The sequence below is a fragment of the Atractosteus spatula genome, chromosome 27, assembly GCF_055471065.1.
Source record: "Atractosteus spatula isolate fAtrSpa1 chromosome 27, fAtrSpa1.hap1, whole genome shotgun sequence".
Taxonomy (NCBI): Eukaryota; Metazoa; Chordata; class Actinopteri; order Semionotiformes; family Lepisosteidae; genus Atractosteus; species Atractosteus spatula.
Window position 1 is genome coordinate 6,848,188 of NC_142732.1, and position 19,885 is coordinate 6,868,072.

Consider the following 19,885-nt stretch of genomic DNA (forward strand, 5'->3'; position numbering starts at 1 on the left):
GGTTCTTACAGTAATCCTGGCTTACATGTTTAACTAAGGAAATGATAATTCACTCACCGTGAGCTGGTAGTCTTTTAAGAAAGTACCAAAGGTCTGAAAAACTTTATAGAACTTTCAGTTGTGAACTTGGTGCCTTTGGCTCTGTAATTGAACAGTTGATACACTAATAAAGCTTGTTAATTGTTCTTCAAAACAAGTCCAGAACCCTTAACTTCAGAGATAATGCTAATGCCTACTTTGCAATTCACATCAAATGCTTTTTAACGTCATCAGGAAAGAAAATGAATTTTCATGAAAAAAAAAATGAAAAAAATACATAAATGGCCCAGCTAGTACAAGCACCTGCCACAGGAGTGACCCAGTGCTTGTCTTGTATTATACAGTATGTGTATGTGTGATGTGGTTGGCAGCCTTGCACACTTACTCAGCATGCCCATTCCCAGCATAAAGGCGTCCATGGTGTAGGGCAGCCCCCGGGCTCGACCCCTCGTGCCGGGCGGAAACATCACCTCCTTCGGCTGGGCCTTCTTACATTCTACCTGTGGGCAAAGCAAGGGAAACAGAACACAGGAATGAGCCGCAAACTAATGGTAACAACAATGATGGCCATTTCACATACAGTATACAGTACAGCACTTTCCAAAAAGCAAGATCCCAAAGAGCTTTAGAATTTGGAATTAGATCCAAATCAATTTTATGTTCTGATAAATGGAAATATCACACAATAATAACAACAAAAATAATGATGATAATGGAATGCCTCCTTCCCAAATTAACCTCCTGTAAAATATGAGGGGTTCTCGCTTTTTATCACAGTTACTCCCTGTCACAAGTTTTGCTTAAAGAACACTGTTCAAATCCATTCCCTCCCCACAGCATTTCTATTTCGAGAAATTCTGCTTTAGCATTCCCAAATCTCTGTCTCAAAGGAAAGGTCTTTTTCCATTATTGAGATCATCGTAATTCTCAGTGTCTGCTGTGAACTCAAATGGGTTTTGGCCTGTTAACATAGTGATATCTGATATAGTGTCATTAGTATTTTATCAGGTAAAACCATTTTTCTATAAGCTAAAGGAACGAATGGAAATATTAAACAGTATAATGCTCCAAAAAGTGGAAGTAATAGTATTGTTTTTTTAAATTCAATCTAAACTCCTGTTTTTCAAGATATTTTCATGTTTTTTTGTTTGCTGAGGCACGCAGCTTTGAATCTTCAAGCAAAGGCCGTTAAATTCTCAATTCCCATCTACTCCAGGCTTGTACCCATCAGGCCCATTTCCTCCTGCAGTTGTTTTCGCTGTGTGTGTCTTCACCATTAGCTGTTGATTTCCCACTGCTTTGATTGACATATTAGACTCCCACACAATGTATATTTAAGCAGGACTCATAACAAGAGCCAGATCTGACTGAAGAAATACATCTACACATCTAATACTACACATAGACATATTTAAAAAGCATGTATTTTATCATGAATGCCATTTAAACACAGTATGTATGTATTACACAGTACAGGTATATCGTGCTTGTGAATTCTGTAAGGCTCCTTGAAGCTTTTAAGGGCACATGTATGTTTATTTCGCTTCTTCAAAGATTATTAGGATTGAAAAGGGTTGGAAGTCATAAACCAAAATGGCCAGAAAGAACTTTCTCTCCTTTCATTCTTGGAAGATCCGAGCAATTTAAAAGAAACCTACAGTACAGAATTAACCTCTGCTTTACAAAAATGTACGTATAGATGGCAAATACAGAATATACGCACCTTACAGACATGCAGTGTACACAACAACATACAGGCACACCTTCTCACACTTGACAAGAATCTCAACCGGCTCAAAGGAGCAGCTGTGGGATCCTACGTGTGTTAAGTGGAAAACAATTCTGACTGCGCGAGTCAGGCAGCAAGAAATAACATCCCACCCTGACAGGCTGACAGGAGGGTAGTCTTCATCTCTGTACGCAACAAGCCATCTCCTGCAGCATTATATGTAACGCACAGCTTCCCAGCGTTGCAATCGCTTTATAAAATATACAGAAGGATTTCAAGAGCTGACAAAAACACCTTGTCTGTGTGTCTATCTAGCACTTTGTACACTGTGTCTGTTCACTAAGTTGCAGAATCTGTCTGCTAGACCCCTTGCACCGAGAGGCACCTGTCCATCTGTGCATCTGTCATCCTCATGTGTTTATACATAGCCTCTCTCGGGTTATAGCAGGATATGCTCTCGTGTCACTCATGTATTGTCCTGTACATTGTGCATCCTGGGTTTGTCTCCTACAAGACGGTACATGTGGAAACCCAAGCTATATGCACATTACCCTGGCACTTTCATTTTCAATGTAAAGCCACACAATCATATATTACATAAAAATGGTGTAAGGTTTTAATTTTTAACCGAAAGATCACTTGTATCATAATAACTAAGGTCTATTTTTTTTTACTCATGAGGTAATGACCATTGAGAGTGAACAGTAATCCAGGGCGTCATTAGCAGGCCGTTAAGAGGTGCGACTCACATTATACATTATTACTTAAGTAATTACATGAATGGTGCAGATTTTCTGTTGATGAGGTCCTTCAGTTCTTAATGAAAATATGAAGGGGGATTGTTAATGGCCTGGGGGTGAGGGCTGTGCAGTCATCAGGGTAACAAGGAGAGGGGACGGGGGGGCTGTAAACAGTCTTTAAAGAGCTGGTTTCGTCACAATGCACAATTGGCTGTGGAGTCTCTGGCAGAGTGCTGCAGTACAGGGGAAGGCCCTATGGCCCGGACTGGCTCCAGCACTCTGGCCATTCATCTGCACTGAGAGCAGCAGCAAGACGATAAGCAATTCATGCCTCTCCTCCCCATGGCATAATAATTGGATTTGCAAAGCAGCCTGAAAAAGCATAATTACAAAGAAAAAAAAAGCCCTGCTTTGAACTACTGCACTACTTGGCAAACCTTGAAAAAATAATGAAACATATACATATAAGGAAAGCACTAAAATAAGCAATACATTGCATGTAAAAAGAAAATGAAAAAAGACTCTGTTAAACCAGCATCATCAGAGGACACAGGAAGATCAGCTGCCAACTCTGACCTGACCCCACTCCAAAAGCCTACTCTGTTCACATCAGGTATAGTGCAGAAAGCACTACAGTACATGCATGCAGACCTTATTTAAATCTAAAAACTAACTTTGCCTCTGGGACTAAAAGCAACAGCCCTATTATTACCCTCTTGCCTCCCAGCAGTGGCGCTCCCTGTCTTGTCTGTGTCTGCTGTCTGGTAATGTGAAAGGGACACTGCTGTGCAGCCCTCAGCAGTGGCCATTCCCATGCAGGCAGCCACAGCCATGCCTTTCTCCTACAGGACCGTAATGAGAGCAGTCAAGGCAGGAGACGCAGATTAAACAGACTAATCACCACTTTTTTTAAACAGCTTTTGCTTCTGACCTTTCTGCTGCATCGCAGGTGTCACTGGTGCTTTTTTTTTTGTATTGTTTCTGATGTTGTGTTTTTTCCCCAGGAAAGCAACAATTTTCAGTTTTCAATAATTTTCCAATTTAGGAAATGTGAGGTTAAATGCCTGAGACAGTGAGGCCGTGGGCAGCAGTGCCTTGTGATTACTACCTGCCTAATTGGAAGCAAATTACCCCATGTGTTTCAGACAGGTAGGAGCAAATGTCCCCATCAAATGTTCATGCAAGCCGTAGTGCTAAACACTTGGAGAATTAACTAATATGAATGGATTTTCACAACCTTTTAACCCTTTTTCCAGGTCTCACAAATGACCATTTCGGTAACTGTTTCCTATTCTGGAACATCTTTAGCAAAGGTTTTAAAAATAATCTCACTAATCTGCAATGACTGGGTTAAGGTTAGCCTGAACCATGAAAGAAAAGTGTGATGAACTTAGTTAAGACCTGTTAGCAGTCTTAAGTCTGCAATTCTATTTGAATGAAACTTAATTTATCACTATTAACACAACTTCCTTGTAAATTCTGACGTGCGCCTTGGTCAGTTTCTTTCAACAGGCGCACACACACACCTCTTACACTGAATCTCCTCAATCTTTCTCATTCATCATTTAATTAACCCCTTAGTCTGGAATTCATTCATCACAGAGTATGGTTAATGAGGTGGTCGTTAAATGAGTACTGAAAATCAGTTACTGATTTTTGAAAAATCTGATCAAGCCATTTGCTCTTTCTCTGTTATAATGAACATCAATGAACAACTTTGTCCTTTTTATCTTCAAGCAGATGTTCAGCTTGTTGACAGATAGTGCCACTGCCAGTGACAGTAAAGAAGACTGTGGATTCTTTTCATTCCGAGCCTGGAATTATTTTAAAATTGATTCCAGAATGCAAAAAATAAAAATGCAGAATGAGTCATTTTTGAATGCATGAATCAAACACCAGGGTACATGAAAGGCACTTAAACAAACAAAGTAACCCACAAACAGACAAATGTTCCACTGTTCAGCAGAGATTGTCACAATGACTGAGTTAACATTCCTTGCAGAACACACATATCAAAAGGCCTGTCTCTAAATCAGTGTTATTTTCAATCCTGGCAGAAATATAGACCATTTATTAAGGTAGACAGAGAAAATCTACAGAAAAAATAAATCAGGTCTGACCGTCTGGAAATATACAGGAAGCAGATAGTGCCCCCTGGCTTAGAACAGCATGCATGAAACACAGGGGGTCTATACTGATTGGCTCCACACTTATTGGTCCACAGGTTTCCAATCGAGCTGGAATATGGCAGGCAATGCCACCATCACACCCTGGAATCAGACCTGATTGCCTGACTGGCAAGGAGGATAAACCCAGTGTAGTATCATTAGTCTTGTCTGGTCAGTTACACTGTGTTGCCATTTTTACAGCTACAGCTCTAGAGGCTACTTGATCTGTGCAGAAATATTAGCCTCCCGCTTGCCCATTAAAAGAAAAAAATAGTTTGAAGTCTTTCCCCTCATTTTCTTTCCTTAATTTGTAATCTACTCTTTAGACTCTCCTTGTGACCACTGTTGTTGGACATAGGGACTGTTTCCTGTGTTATAGTCTTAAGACCATTGTCTTAACTAGTGGGGTGTGGGGGTTGAGGCTTCCCTGTAGGTGTCATTGTAGAAGAGATCGGTGAGGTGGAAAACGTTCTGTGGCTGCCTTGGCCAAAAGCCAATATAGACTACCTCTATATTGGATCTGGCAAAGATCTGCAATTCTGAATGGAATCATCACCAAACAGGAGAGTGTATCCTCAGTTTAGAGCAGGAAAGGAGGAGAGTGTTATTTTTTGTTTTGTTGTCACTGAAATGTCATTCTACAGAGCATGCAGCTCTGAAGAACATAGTCATGGACAAGAGCCAGCAATGCACAACCTTTGCAGACCAAAAGATATGCAACCCCCTTCTTTTCAAAAGCACGATCAGAGGAACTGTGATTCATATTAAACTCCAGTTTAATACACATGCATACAATGTTTACATCTTCTGGTTGTCATTTTTTTAAGCAGAATAACATCTTGCCACAAATTCCTCACTGTAAACAGCAACCTGTGGCATGAAAGTCAAGTTTTGTACAGTATTTTGAAAATAAAATGATCAACGTGTCATAAATTTAATACACAACGTCACTCTCTGACAGTCTATGAAGACTGTCAGCCTTGAACCCCACCATCACACTGTTCACAAGCACCCTCCAGGAAAATACTATGTGAAGCACCAGAGCATTCCATTATGAGAAATAACACCCAAACATAAATTTCACTGACATGTGAAAGGTCAGAAATGACAAAATGTTCTATCTTGTTTGCTGAGCTTCCTGGTGCAAAAACCACTGCTCTGCTACCCAAAGGCGCCAGAACCCTCAACTTAACAGCAAAGCATAATTCATAGCAACTTGAATTAAATTACATCTGAGACTTGGGGCCCTGTACATTATTGATACACTTACAGCTATTTCGCCTATGACATAGAAATCTATATTCACCCACAAAAATGCTGTCAGAAGCTATTTATGCCTCCAAAACAGTACATCTATTTTACTGTACTGGAGCAAGTGCAGGAAACCAAATAAAAATCAAAATCAAATCTAAAGCATTTCATCATAACTCTGAGTTGGCTCTAGATTACACATGAACCTGTCTGCACTGTGAGTAATGCTGCTTATTCTCACTGTTGTATCTCTAAGCAGTTTATTACTTGCCTTTCTTTGAATGTTATTTCATCTACTGTTATGTAGCTATAAAACAGAGTTAGATATAGGGTATGCTGTAAATTCCATTGTTTTGCAGTTTTAGGAAAGTCAATGATGTTTTTACTTTGTTAATACTGAAATCTTAAATAAGGAGCATTGCTTTGAAAATGATTGGTGTGATGCAAAGTTACAGCCCAAAGTAGAAGTGTAACAATATTTACAACACAGAACAGTAACCTAAGAAAAAAAACAAAGTATACTAAATGTATGATGAACATTATTAAAAACTACAGATTCTTACAATAACAAAACAAATTTTAAAACTCATGTAAATTGATCTGGTTAACATATCGTTTGCTCTTAGTATGTCACCTAAATTCATGTTCTGTGCACACATGAGCAAAAAGAGCTCTGTTACTGAAAGTGCCTTTTGGAGTTAAAAAGCTTTGACTCAGGCATCTTACTCTCATGTCTGGGGTTTGTTTCATGCTCTCACTGACAGTAAATGTGCTGGTGCTTAAAAAAGGAAAATAAGAGTCAATTCCACAACCAAGAACTGCCACTTTTCTCTTCACAGCAGTAGATTATCTCAAAATGATATTGCAAGCCCGAGCCACAGCATGGAAAGGCAGAAATTAAATTGAACTGCTTGGGCTGTTGATGCAGACAACACTTATCATACATGCTAATGGACAGGGCACTTTCCAGGAGCTAACAGGGATCCAGGTCAGCTGAGAGAGTCAAGTCTGCAAGGTTGCCTGGACAGGAGACACATTATTAACTCTTTCAAAGATCAGCCATAAGACCTTAATACAGTATATCTTCTGCTAATGCAGCAGGAAAAAAGCATTGTTATCATTAGTATTATTTAAATTTTTGCAATGTACATTATTCTGTTTAAGGAACTGATGCAAATCCATTGTAGACTGCAATTTACCCTTAATACTAAAGCCTTGAAACCAAAGATGAAAAAGATCACTTACAAAAGACTGCAAAATAAATATTTTCCTATAACTTCTGTTAATAACTATAATGTAGGATACCTGTATTTTTCCATGCTGTTACATTCTTAAATAACATTACCATTAACGCTTGTTAAAAATTATTTCATTTTTATTGTATTTAATTAGCAGACAGTCTGCAGAAATTAAAGCAACTACTAATGCATTCGAAAATCTCGTCTGGCTCAAAACTCACTGAACTCTATTAAAAATTCAAAAACATGCTCAAGGTGATTAGGGGGTGCTAGATGTTTCAGAAATCTCTGTACAGTGTGCTGTGTGTAGACAGTGGTGGCCGAGGAGATTGTATCATCTGATAAATCTTAATTGTATCAAGTATGGCAGAACGAGCAAAAAAACAACAAAGGAATATTCTTGTATTCATCTTGACCTGAACCAATCTTGATGTTGCACCTACTGTGCTATTCTTTATGCACTTATACACCATAAACAAACAAGCAAATAAACAAAATGTTAAGTTTTTAGAATATTATAACATTCTCAACATTAGACCAATACAGTAATTCTGTTAAAAAAAAAGCTTTGCAAATCATCTTAGAACACCTGCAATCTCAGATGTGAAACTGCCAATTTTAATGGTTTCCTGACCAGACTAAACGACGGTTACTTGTGCTGCATCCCGGCGATATCATCCTACACAAGTGTCCTTTAAGCTACTGTCAGTCCATACTGTTGTTGATCTAAAATGTTCTTATTGGAAACTTTATATAAACCGCAGAAAGTGGTGGAAATAAAAACGGTGAAAATAAGAGTGGAACATTTAACCATAACAAAGATAATACCACAAATCCAAACATTTGTTGTCACTCATCTTAATTTTACCAGATAATTCTTTAATGGTTGCAGTCACTATAAAGTGTCTCAGAAAGATTGTTTTTCAATCTATTTATATATTTCTATTTCATATTGCTGTACTCCTAACACTTTTACTTTGGCAGCATCCATAAAAATCAATCTGAAGTATTCAAAGTACCGTCAGTAAGATTTAGTGATAAGAGTTGGTAATTGAGGTTGCTGATGAGTTGAACAAATTAACTATTACAGGGCTTGCAGCCATAAAATAAAAATACCTCTACCTGCAAGCTGTCTGAAAGCACAGTTTCCTGTTGACACTAACCACTGGGTGGCAGTATTTATTAGTTTGAGAGACAATTATAAAGAAGGTAAACAGAAGCACCTTAAAGTGGAGTTTATTGGCTGTGCTAATAATTAGGCAAGGTAATTAAATAATATTTAGAGAATATGTAAGATTATCAGAGTTAAATTAATTTACTTAATTAACATAACCATCAACAGAAAATCACTTTTTACAACTACCCTCCAATTTCTGATTTACTTCAAATTCCTGAGAGCCTGCAGAGCCGCAGCAGAAATTAGGTTAAAAATGTTAAAAAGCTAAGAAGGTACTCTTTCCTGGCTGTGAGAGCAAATACCCTGGCCTCTTTGGAGATGGCAGTCTCTCAAGATCAACATCACTTTGTCTAAGAAGGTGAGCACACTGACTTCAGGGTCAGTGAGTAGTAAACGGACACTGAACAGAACAAGAGAGAAGGACCTTGGTTTTAATGTGTTATCCAAAGGCCTCTGGACTAAAAACAAATAACATCAGAAGCACAGAGGGTTTTCCCAGAAGAGCTGCCTTTGTAAGAGTTCAAGATCTGCTCACTTCTTCCATCATGTCAACCATGCGCCTATAAATAACATCCTGAGTGGCAGGCCCGTTCTAAAATTAGTTGGTGTAACTGAGTAAGTGCCACAGAGCCAGTCAACTGCAGGGATTTTGTGGTCGCATCAATACGTATTAAACCCCACTGAAAGCCACAGCACCGCTTCAATCTTCAAAGGATTATGCTGGACTTCCTATTGATGACATGCTAGAAGCACAGAAGTCTAGAGACCCAGGGGTCACTCTAGCTTAGTACACACCACTGCACTTTGCTGCCAGATGGATAAGGTGCTGGGAAGCCATTTAGCTGAACTCTGTTTTACTAGAGATCACTCTGTCACTCCCAACACAGCACTTTCATACAATACAACCAAACCTGGCCAACTCATGCCAAACCCAGTCACTGCTGTTGTTTTCCTTCCCTTCACTTGAATGAAAATGGAAGTGGAATGAAGCCCCCATAGAGAGGAGCTTGTAAGAAAGGATTAGCATCAATTATATCAGTGGTTCCTAGTCTTGGTGCTGCTGATCCACATACCTGTTGGTTTTTTTTTCCAGCCAAGCCCTCAGTTACATAATCAAACCCCTCATTGACGTAGTCCGATTAATTTAAACTCTTTGCTCCCGGCTCTTGAACACATTGGAGCTTTAACCGTTGTATTTTGTAAGTGAAATAAAATACCAAACTTGTGATGAGAAACAAAAAAATCAATATTCAACTGAAGCATATTCTTTGATCAAGCAAGGCTTCAATTATCTAATGAAGGTGGGAAGGGATGAAAAACAGCAGGTGTGTGGGTCAGCAGAACCAGCATTTGGAACCACTGACATACATCATGGGTCACTCATGCAACCAGCAGTCAAAGGGAGATGGAACTCCTCGCAGGACATGCAACAGTATGCAATATGGGTTAGTATCCAACAGTATAACGGCTCATCATAACGGCTCCTCTTGGAACATCACACACATACTATGTATGAGAACAGGTAGTGTAGGTCTTGATTTATGTGGTGGGTGCTTTCCTGAAACTGATTTGCAAACCAAAAACTAATTTCTCATATAAATCCATGTAAAAAGTTGGATGCATGACTCCCACCCTGACAGCTGAACTCCCAAATAAAAACATTAAGACATTTATTCACATAGGATGTTTATGTAGTTGCACTAAAGGCTTTTTTAAAATTAATTTTTGTTCATGTTTATATATTAAACGTAAAATGTGAATTGAGTCGCATCTGATCTAGACTTCAGTTATCTTTGTTCTTTTCACTAACAGTGAATATCATTTAAAGTCTCATAAGTAACATTACAAATAATTATTTTTTTATTTTAGATTATCATGAATCATTTTACCTATTATGTTAGTCTTATTTACTGAATGTTTAGGTTCTGTAAGCTCAGACCCAGCAGCCATGAAGGACCTGTTCCACTGATTTGAAAGGAAGAGAGTCTTGGAGTTTAACAGGCTCAGTAATGTACTTCACACAAGTGAGTATAACAACCTATAACAGCATGCATATATTCACCACTGTTAATGACGGATTTGGGTAAGACTGGTTTAACGTGTGGCATAAATGGAATACATCAAAAGAATAAAGAACAAAATAGGGATTAATTTCCTTGTCTTTGTTGAAAAGTAGGAAAAAGATGTACATATAAATAAAAGATAGAGGGAGTAATTCACTTTCATAATCCTTCTGAATTGTTCTGATTTCTTTGCCAAAAATCCTTCGATCTTTAAACAAAGCAAGTCCAAACCCCTTTCCTTTGTTTCTTTTTCTGTCTCTTCCTACCCAGATGTCAGTGCTGTGTCAGAGCTTAGAGGGCTAAAATGAAGCAGTTTGAGTTCTGTTCAGTTCAAGCCTTCCTCTTTATAGCAAGGGGAAGTCTGCTAAATGTTTTATGGAGTTCTGCGTGCCCAGAGTCAGAATCAAAGGCACAGATCAGCAAGAGGATTCCAGTGAAGAGCTACAAGTCTGAGATGAGGCAACATGCGTCTCAGTGGTCTAGCCTTTCAGAATCTGGCACGATTTGTAACAATTTACAGCTTATTGAAATCTTGACAGCACTAGTTTAATGCTGGGTCGGCCTGAGCATCGGAATCCAGTTCAGTGAAGATGCACATTGTTGTTATTGCTTTTAGTTAAGGGGGTTTAGGGTCAGAGGCAGTTGTTGCTGAAATGGCAGTAAACTGGGACCTACAATTGCTTAGATGTTTCTAAGTATGAAGTACATCATTATTGCATTTAAAAAAACGCATAAATTAGCAAGTCAAATATCCACACAAGCTCCTAGCAGATGATGCTTCAGAGATTGCTTTGATCTTGTCGGACATCAGACAAAAAGAGGAGGGAGACAGGAATCCATCCAAAGCATACAGTATTCTTGTATGTGGAGAAAGATATCACTAAAATGTCCTTACCTACTACCTCAATTTTTTTAACTTTTCCAGCACCCATTTATTTGCACCATCAAAGCAGGCTTCCCAATGAGAGATGAGAAACTTTAACAAAGTTGTCATTAATGAGAGATAAATTGCCAGTAATGGATGCTACGCTTGAAATATCTTTCTTTTCTCTTTTCACTACAACTGATATTAACGATGCACGCAATTCCCTCATAGCCCAATTTAATCCAGTCAGTCAATGAAGGCAGAACTATGCTCAGCAAAAGGAAAAAAAAAATAAAGCACTCACATTGTGCTCCCTGAACAATGAAACCATTTGATGAAATATCATATAAAAATCAATAAAATCATATTCTCTTAAAAGATCTGCTACCACTGTGTCCATTCCAGGGATGCAAGGCTTTGATATTGGCTTCTCTCTCACTGGGATCTTCCCAGAGTCCAAGCTCAATCCCCAGTCCGAGGACTCTTACCCAGCTCACCGCTGTTAATGATTTTTCTTCTCCCCACCTCAATGCACTTATCTGATTAAATGAAAGCTGCAATTTTGCATTGATTGGTTTAAAGTGCTTACACACTGAAGAACACATCTATCTGGAATCTAGAAAGCACTTCATTCCTATTCTAACTCCAGAAATTTCATCCATCGGTCAAGAAGCTCTTACAGCAATGGAAGACATACAGAGGACAATGCACTGAGCTCAAAAGCGTAAAGTGAGCTTTTCCATTCCTTGGGGTTAGAAAGCACAAAACTGTCAGGGGCCAAACTGCCTGACTGCTCCAAAGGAAACCCAGGTGAGCTGTCTTATAGGAACGGAAGATGTGTACTGTCCAATCTGAACCCAGTACTTTGTTAAGAAGCTCAGCGCCTTTGTGATTAGCCTAAGCTGGTTACTGAGTCAGGCCAGCAGACAACACTAATTTGTTTTCCTTATGCATTCAGCTGTAATTTTGTACCCTGCATGAAAAATAAAATAAATGAATTACTGAAACTGTCTGGTGTTCCTGCGTGCCATTTATTATTTTCCGGGGCATGAGGAAACAAACAAACACAAAATCACTTCGCTAAACACAGCCACATCTACTGCAGTGAAGCATTGGACTAGCCTGGTTTAGGAAGATCTAAGAACTTTCAGTACTCAGAAACAGGTCAAGCACTGATGCTGGCCCAGTGGTCTGCTCCCATTCAAAACTCTTCACAGGTAGTTTCATTTCCTTGCTCAATAATTTATGGAAGAGGTGAGAGACCGAGTCATTCCTTGAGTGCCAGAGCTGTAGAGGGAGGTACAGCTGGCAGACAGACGGGACTCACAGACACAATTTCACGGTTTCCGACCAGTAGGGGGGTGGAGGTGGGGGTTGCGTAAACACACTACTGCCTCTCAATCCAACTGCCCCAACTGGGAGATGCAGCAGGGCGCACAGACACCTCCTCCACCACCCCCTCCCTTGAGACCCACCGCAGTGCTACCCTCTCAACTTCCATGCTCTTATTAATGTTCTGCTAAAAAGAAAATAAAATATTAATCTGGTCAGATTGAAAATTTCTGAAGGTGAAACTGACTTACCATTTTATTATTGATTTCATGAAAATGGATTTCACAGACTTTTTCCACGACGTCCTCATTCTCAAAAGTTACAAAGCCGAATCCTGCCCAGAAGAGAGAGAGGGAGAGACAGAGAGAGCAATTAGACAAGGTGCACCTTCTGCAATACAGGATAAATACAGAGTGAACACAAGAACTGCATTCCCTCAAAATTAAGCATCTGAAAAAAAACTGTTTGTCTACTTCCCTATTCTAGGATTATGGATTTCCACCAAATGAACCTGGAGTACAAAGCCTCTTCATAGGCTGTTACTCTACCAAAACCTGCAGCTAAATTCCAGCCAATTTTAAACAAAATTTGGCTCATGTACACTATGCTTTGAAGTAGCAGACTAATCAGGAAGCATGTTTGAAGAATATTGGCTTACACGATTTTTGCGTTCACAAAACAATGAAAAGACAAAAAGTGTCACGGTAAATATGTTCTCCTGGAAAGAGAAGAGACAGCTTTGTTGAAAGTAACTGTGGTGCTAAAGACTATACTTTTGAAAATGCAAATAAAATCTTAATTATATTTTAATCTGGAATTTCACTGGCATAAACTGTATGCTCGATAAGCACCATTTATGCTATATATTATTAACATCCTCTGTAATACATTTTAACATTTTTGTCTAGCTCTAAAAATGCTGCAGTTTATGCTTTATCAGTACCTAATGATGTATGTTTTATATGTAGTACTCTACAGTACACAGTTTTTTTACCATGAAAATTACGAAATCTCAGACATTATTAGAAGTACCGCATGCCTACTTCACAGACAAAGCGAAGGAAAAAAAACACAAAGCCTATTTAATGAGATTCATGGAGCTAGGCCTTGCATCTGAATTTCATTAAATGTATTTTGTGTTCCCTTCATTGATATTTCTCTGTATAACAAGCTCTTATTTTTATGTTAATGTAAGCCCCGAATATCACAGTTATTTCACAGACTGGCCATGTTATTTTTTAAATGAAATTCAGCTTTAACTCTTTCCTTTACCTGAGATTTAAGTACTAATGTTATTTTCATTGTAGAAGTGGTCCATGAGCAAAATTACTGATATTGAACTTTTCCAAAGAATAATATTTGACCAACTATTCAAATCTTTCTGTTTTGTCTTCCAACTAGACAGTCCTTGAATGTATACTTAAAATCATTCTAAAACACCATGTTATATAGTGCACCACTACTATAATGTGTCACTAGTAAACGTGCAATGCAAAGTCTGCAAGTCCTCCAGGGTCTTGACTAAAACGAGCTTCCAAGACTCCAAAAACATAAGGAAAAGCCAACCAGAAGCTGTCTCCTGTCCAGTTCTGGCAGGCAATGTTACGGTTTTCACATTTCTCTCCAAGTTCAATGAACTCCAAAGGTAAGGAAGAGTGAGAAGGATAAGGGGGATGACAGTGGGGAAACCACAGACCACGGCTGGCACTGGGTGTGGAATAAGGACATACAGAAGGGGGAGCCCAGAGACGCAGTTCCGAGGTAAGTTCTGGGATCTACACTTGTATTTTGTACTACACTTTAAAAAAACAAAACAAAAAAAACAAGTCAATAAATATATATATGTAAAATACATTTCGTGCCTGCAGTCCCACTGCACAGTACATCAGGTGGAGAAGTGAGAAATTGTTTGGCCAACAGAGTTAAGGGGAAACATTAGAGAGGTCAGGCTCTGGTAACCCCAGAGTTACCACCCCTTCTCTTTTGAAAAGTGCCACGGGATCCTCCAAACCAAGTCATTTGTATCTATTAACCAGCAGCTAAATGCATTAAAAAGCCACTGACTAAGCACAGAGCATACAGTTGTTGAGTAGAACTGAGTTGTTAACTGTAAATTAAATACTTTGTAGGGGTAAAGAGGATCGGAAGTGTGATGCAAGTTCACATTGTACAACTTTCTTCATGCAGCCCCTCTCAAACATTACTGTCCCAATAAGTATGGCAGTTGCTGTGCAGTTGCTGTGCAAAATAAAAAGCTGTGCAAATGGCTGTGGCAGATATGCAGAGTCCTTTCGGGGTGGAGGGGGCTCTGGCAGGATCTGGAGCTGATTATCCAGTAACCTCCATTCTCTGAAGCACTTCCTCTACGACCTCATCAGGACATCCTGGGGCCACTCAGAGGCTAATAAAGCAGGCAGTCAGAGTGCTGAAAGCACCATTCATAGGCCAAACTCCCTTCCAACCAGCGCCCCCTCCTGCCGCTCTGCTCAAAGGATGGGGTGGATGCAGGCCAGTTAAAAAGCTGTTTGATGCCTGCTGTCTCTCTCCCTGCCCGGCAGATCAAGCCTGTCCTCTGGAATAAACCCTGGCTCAGCCAGCCCCAGGCCTTTTTCAGATCAACGGCTTTCATAACGCTAAACGCCGCCGAGTCCGCCTGCTGTGTCAGCTAATCAAAAAAGATGTCATTGTTTTGAATTCGCCTCGTTTTTTTTGCTTCACATACTGGTATGTTTTTCTTCTCTAAATATCAATCACAATCTCCCATGTAGGAAAGGAGATGTCAGAAGCATTTAGCAACCTAGCTGTCATTTTTATGGACACACACAAAAGCATACGCAAGAAAACTCTATGTCTTCCAACACTAAAGAACCTTTTTTAGTTCTATAAGCAGTATTTGTTGCCTGCAGAGTAAGAAAACATAAAAACCTCAAGGCAAACTATGAACATATAATAATAAATTCCATGATTTTTTTAAAAAGCAAAAGAAAGATGCCAGTCAATATGACTGTAGCCCAAAAAATTCAGTAGGTTAACACAACACTGCCCATTTTTCCTGCTGATTTGTTTGCGACAAGTACCTTCAAGCAAATCAAGACAGACTGAAAACTGAATATGAAACTCTTTGTATTTATAGCAGCAAACTTACAAAAATACAGATTAGCTGTGTGGCAGCTTGTTTTCCCAATGAGAACCCGACTGCAATGTGTGTGGACTGCACACAGACACTTTGACTGATTTCTGGAGAGAGCTTTATATGTGACTATAGTCCTGGCCTTCTGCAGTATGAGGGGGGTTTAAATCATATGCATGAGATGCATTTAGTTTTCTATCCCAGTCCTTTCTCCCTTATCGGCACCACGTGGAAGACTTCTGACAACCAACAAATCAGCTGTCAAGAGCAATTTCTCATGGCTCCGCAGAGAGCGCAGGCTTGCTGGGTGGCTGTCTGCTGGAATAGTCTCAGATAGGGAGGCAGGTGGAGCAGGGGGTTAACACACCTGCCTTTACTGGGCCATGCAAAGCCAGGGGCGGAGGTCGTCAGGCGAGTTATTGGCCTCAACACGACATGATGTGGTTAGAAGCCATGCAGAGATCACCTGAGCTGAACTCAGTGCTCTGCACAATATCAGCCAGCTGGGCAGATGGAATGAAAACAGAATTTAAATGACACTCCCAGGCACTCAGTCCTCAGTGCTCACCTCTAGGCTGTAGAGAAGGAAAGTGAAACAAATTATGCAAGTAAAAAAATGACACACTGACCCTATCTTAAAATTATAACTTTAAAAAGAACTATTCTCAGCTTCACAGCAAGTGCAGCTGCTGTACAATTAAACCACATAACAGAACAAAATGACCAGATTCCAGCACGATAAGACACCATGTCTTCACTGCTGTACATGGTGTACAATCTTTTCTGGCCCTACAGGGGTACTGTTGCAAACCAAACACTCCCTCCACACTCCTCCAGACAAAGAAAGAACTTTATCATCTACAGCTGTCCACTCAGGCACTCCTTCAGCACAAGCAGCTTCTGAAACACTTGCTGTATCTTTACAACTTGTCTAGGTGGAACTGGACTCTGGTGCATTCAGCTACAGTATGTTTTGCTGAAGAGAAGAGCCCTGAAACCTGACACTACAACTTTGCTGGAGATCCATCCACACTGCAGAACTATATCTAAGCAGAAAATGCTTTACAGAGGGAAAATACTGCAGAATTGTTGGCAGACCCTGATATAATTAAATTAAAATCCATCTCTCAACACAATAATTACAGACAATAATTTGCCTGCAGGAGAAATCTCACATCCTCTGTAGGATATATGTACACTGACTCAACAGAGAGGGAATCCAGTAAAGACTTTACCAGACATCTTCACAAAGTCTTTGATTGACAAAATGAGCTAATGTCTGTACATAAGGACAGCAAGTCAAACCATTCACGGTTAATTACGGCAGAGTGTTTTCCTGGCTGTTATGTTCTGGATGCAGATTTCCAATCAGAACTGCTTGTTATCAGTCAGAATTAAGAAAGAAGGAGGCAATTGGTAACTTGAGCAATCTTCCCTCTCAGCCTAGAGCTGCACAGGTCTTTCACCATGCAGACAGAAAGAAAAGCTTTTACAAATCAAATGAAACCAGAAAAGCTTTTCAGAGTATGACTGGATAAATCGAGAAGCTGATGCTAACACCTTTTTTCCCTACTTTTTCCTCTTTTCTTTACGTTACAATCATTTTAATGACAACACATACATTTGCAATCTCTGGCCCTATAATAAGTGTTACTGACTATTACTCAACAGTCTGGAATGGCTGGATTGTATCTAACACTTATTAGCGCTGTGCTGTCTGGTAGGGTCTCCACAGACTCCTGAACATTCACAGCCTCTTAGAACCCAAAGGGCTTTAACACACATAACACAAATCCCTCTTGGGAAAAAGACACAAATAAAATTAAAATCCTTAATCAACAAGTCTATGCGTGACCTTGGCTTAAACAGTGAATTCTGCCTTGAGCATTTAATATATTTTAAGGAAAGAAAAGACGTAAGCAAACTCGATGTTATTTTCAAAGCCGATTATTATTATGAGGAAGAAACCTAATAAGGAGTATTTTACAGGTAGACCATTACTTGGAGCTGCCGGCAAACTGTCATAAACAATTTCATGTTAGTGAAATTGTTTTCCCTATTTGTTTCCTAGGAATAAGATTAAAATTTTGTTATTTGTTTAAAAAGACCAGATACAGTAGGTCAGTCATTGGTAGGAGTGTATTTAAAATCAGGACAGACAGGAAAAGGGCGCACAGAGCTTATCTCAAGTGTTTTAAACACTAAACCACAGAAAAATCCAGCTGTAACTAAATGAATGTGCTCAGTCAGTACTCTATCTTACCATTTAAAAGATCTGGAATCTCAATGTGTGTGTACCTCAGTATTTTCTGACTATCACGGTCTCATTAACACAAAGATTGTATACATGCTCACAAATATATTCGGTGGTTTATCTGTGCGAGCCCAATTGAATTTACTGGCAGCTGTGAGAAACTATTTACATAAAAATAAAATTATGGTACAACAATACAAATGGCATATAATTTCAGCTTCTGCCAGTGAATATCAGAGCACACCAAATGGGAAATGCTCATTGTTTTTCCTTTGCTCACTGCACTGAATCCCACACTGTTGTAATGCAGCAAAAGCTACTGTATGTGAACTAGGCCTTTAATTTAAGGAATTAGAATCCGTAAGACATTTTCTTATTTCCAGAGTGGTAAGTGTCATTATCATGGTATCTGCCTTGGGACAGCTCCGGATGGTCATCAGTGCTGACCTCAGTGGTGAAATGATATGGAGCCTTGTTCTGTGGTAGAACGCTATGATTACTATGAGTTTCAGAGTGTGTGTGGCCACAGGTCCTAACAAAGCAATGTGTGTGTATGTCCTCATGTTCCCCAAGTCCCTGCAGACAGGTGGGTGTCTCTTTTAAGCTGCAATCTAACACCTTTCACACAAAATGAAGTGGTGGGAGCAGACATGAGCCACAACAATAAAATCAAAGCCAAGCATCAATTAATTTCTCTTCTCCTTGATAAATGGGCTTCCTTCCTATCCATTAATAATGAGAGGGAAGAAAAACAAGAAAACTGTGACTGGTTTAATTTTTTATCAATCTGTCTGCTCACTGGGCCTGGGCAATATTTCTTCTTTGCTGGAAAAGCTCTTTCCTGCCCCAGGAGTAGCTGCTGGGAATAGCAAATGGATCCTTTCACATCAATAAATGGATTGGCCAGAATCAATGGGAGTTTTCTGCTTTATTTACACATCCCCTTAATCAGAAAGGGGGAAAAAAGTTACTTAGTAAGCTCTCAGGAACCTGGAAGTGATGTCCCTTGTAAAATAAATTAGATTGGACAGTGTAATCGATTGCAGCACCACCACCCAACTACACTGTAATGACTTCAGTGAAATACGTTTAACTGGGCAAAAATAAATTTACAAGCACGTATGTGAAGGAGTCAAGCACGATGCAGTCACATCAGACGAAAAATTTCATCTGAGGCCCACAAAAAAAAAACCTCAATCACACATGTATACTGTATGCATAAGATGTAGAAACATCAACAGTTTCTGAAGGTCGACAGGGCACAGGAATATTAAATACTGATTCTAAAAATACAACAACAGTTTCACCTACTTTTATAAATTAAAATATAGCACATCACATGTTAATGCTAATTTCATTAACGTGATGGCAACTGAGTAGCATTAAAATGCTTAAAAGTAAATTAGTAAACTCTGCTTCATTTATTATGTAAAGCACACAGGTTTAGGGAATCACAGTTATTTTAAGGAATCACAGCTATTTTCTTCAACATGGTTAGATATGAGATGTATCTAGGTCAGGTTGAGTAGCTGTGCTGTGGACAGGAGGAGTGGGAGTGTGCTTTGTAACGCAGTCCACTCTCTGCTCCAGACAGTGAGTAACCCCCCTCTGTGAACTCCATCAGACTGAGGCCCCAGGCTGCACTTCTCCAGCTCTATCACACCCAGAGGAGCACTGATGTGCACTGCTGTCTGGCTCTGTTCTCTCACACACACCTATATGCTTACAGAGGTTCACACGGACACACACACAGGGCTGCAGACACAGAAAGACATAGATACATTGAGAAAAAAAAGCAATCATTAACGGGCACAGAAACATAACCCTCAAATGCCAGGATTCAGCATGACGTGTTTTTCTTCTATGATTGCGAAATGTTTTCTCAGGTTGCAATACCCT

General features: G+C 39.5%; 1 protein-coding gene across 23 annotated transcripts in view; it reads right to left on the minus strand.

The window, feature by feature from the left end:
* The window catches only part of msi2b (musashi RNA-binding protein 2b), a 231,443-nt gene that overhangs the window by 61,576 nt on the left and 149,982 nt on the right, over positions 1-19,885 (minus strand). For all 23 annotated transcript variants that reach the window (XM_088907278.1, XM_088907276.1, XM_088907268.1 and 20 more), the window contains exons 8-9: positions 12,854-12,936; positions 425-539 (exon numbers count right to left, since the gene is read on the minus strand). In XM_088907278.1, the coding sequence (XP_088763404.1) occupies positions 425-539; positions 12,854-12,936 (198 nt within the window). The remainder of the gene's footprint in view (positions 1-424; positions 540-12,853; positions 12,937-19,885) is intronic.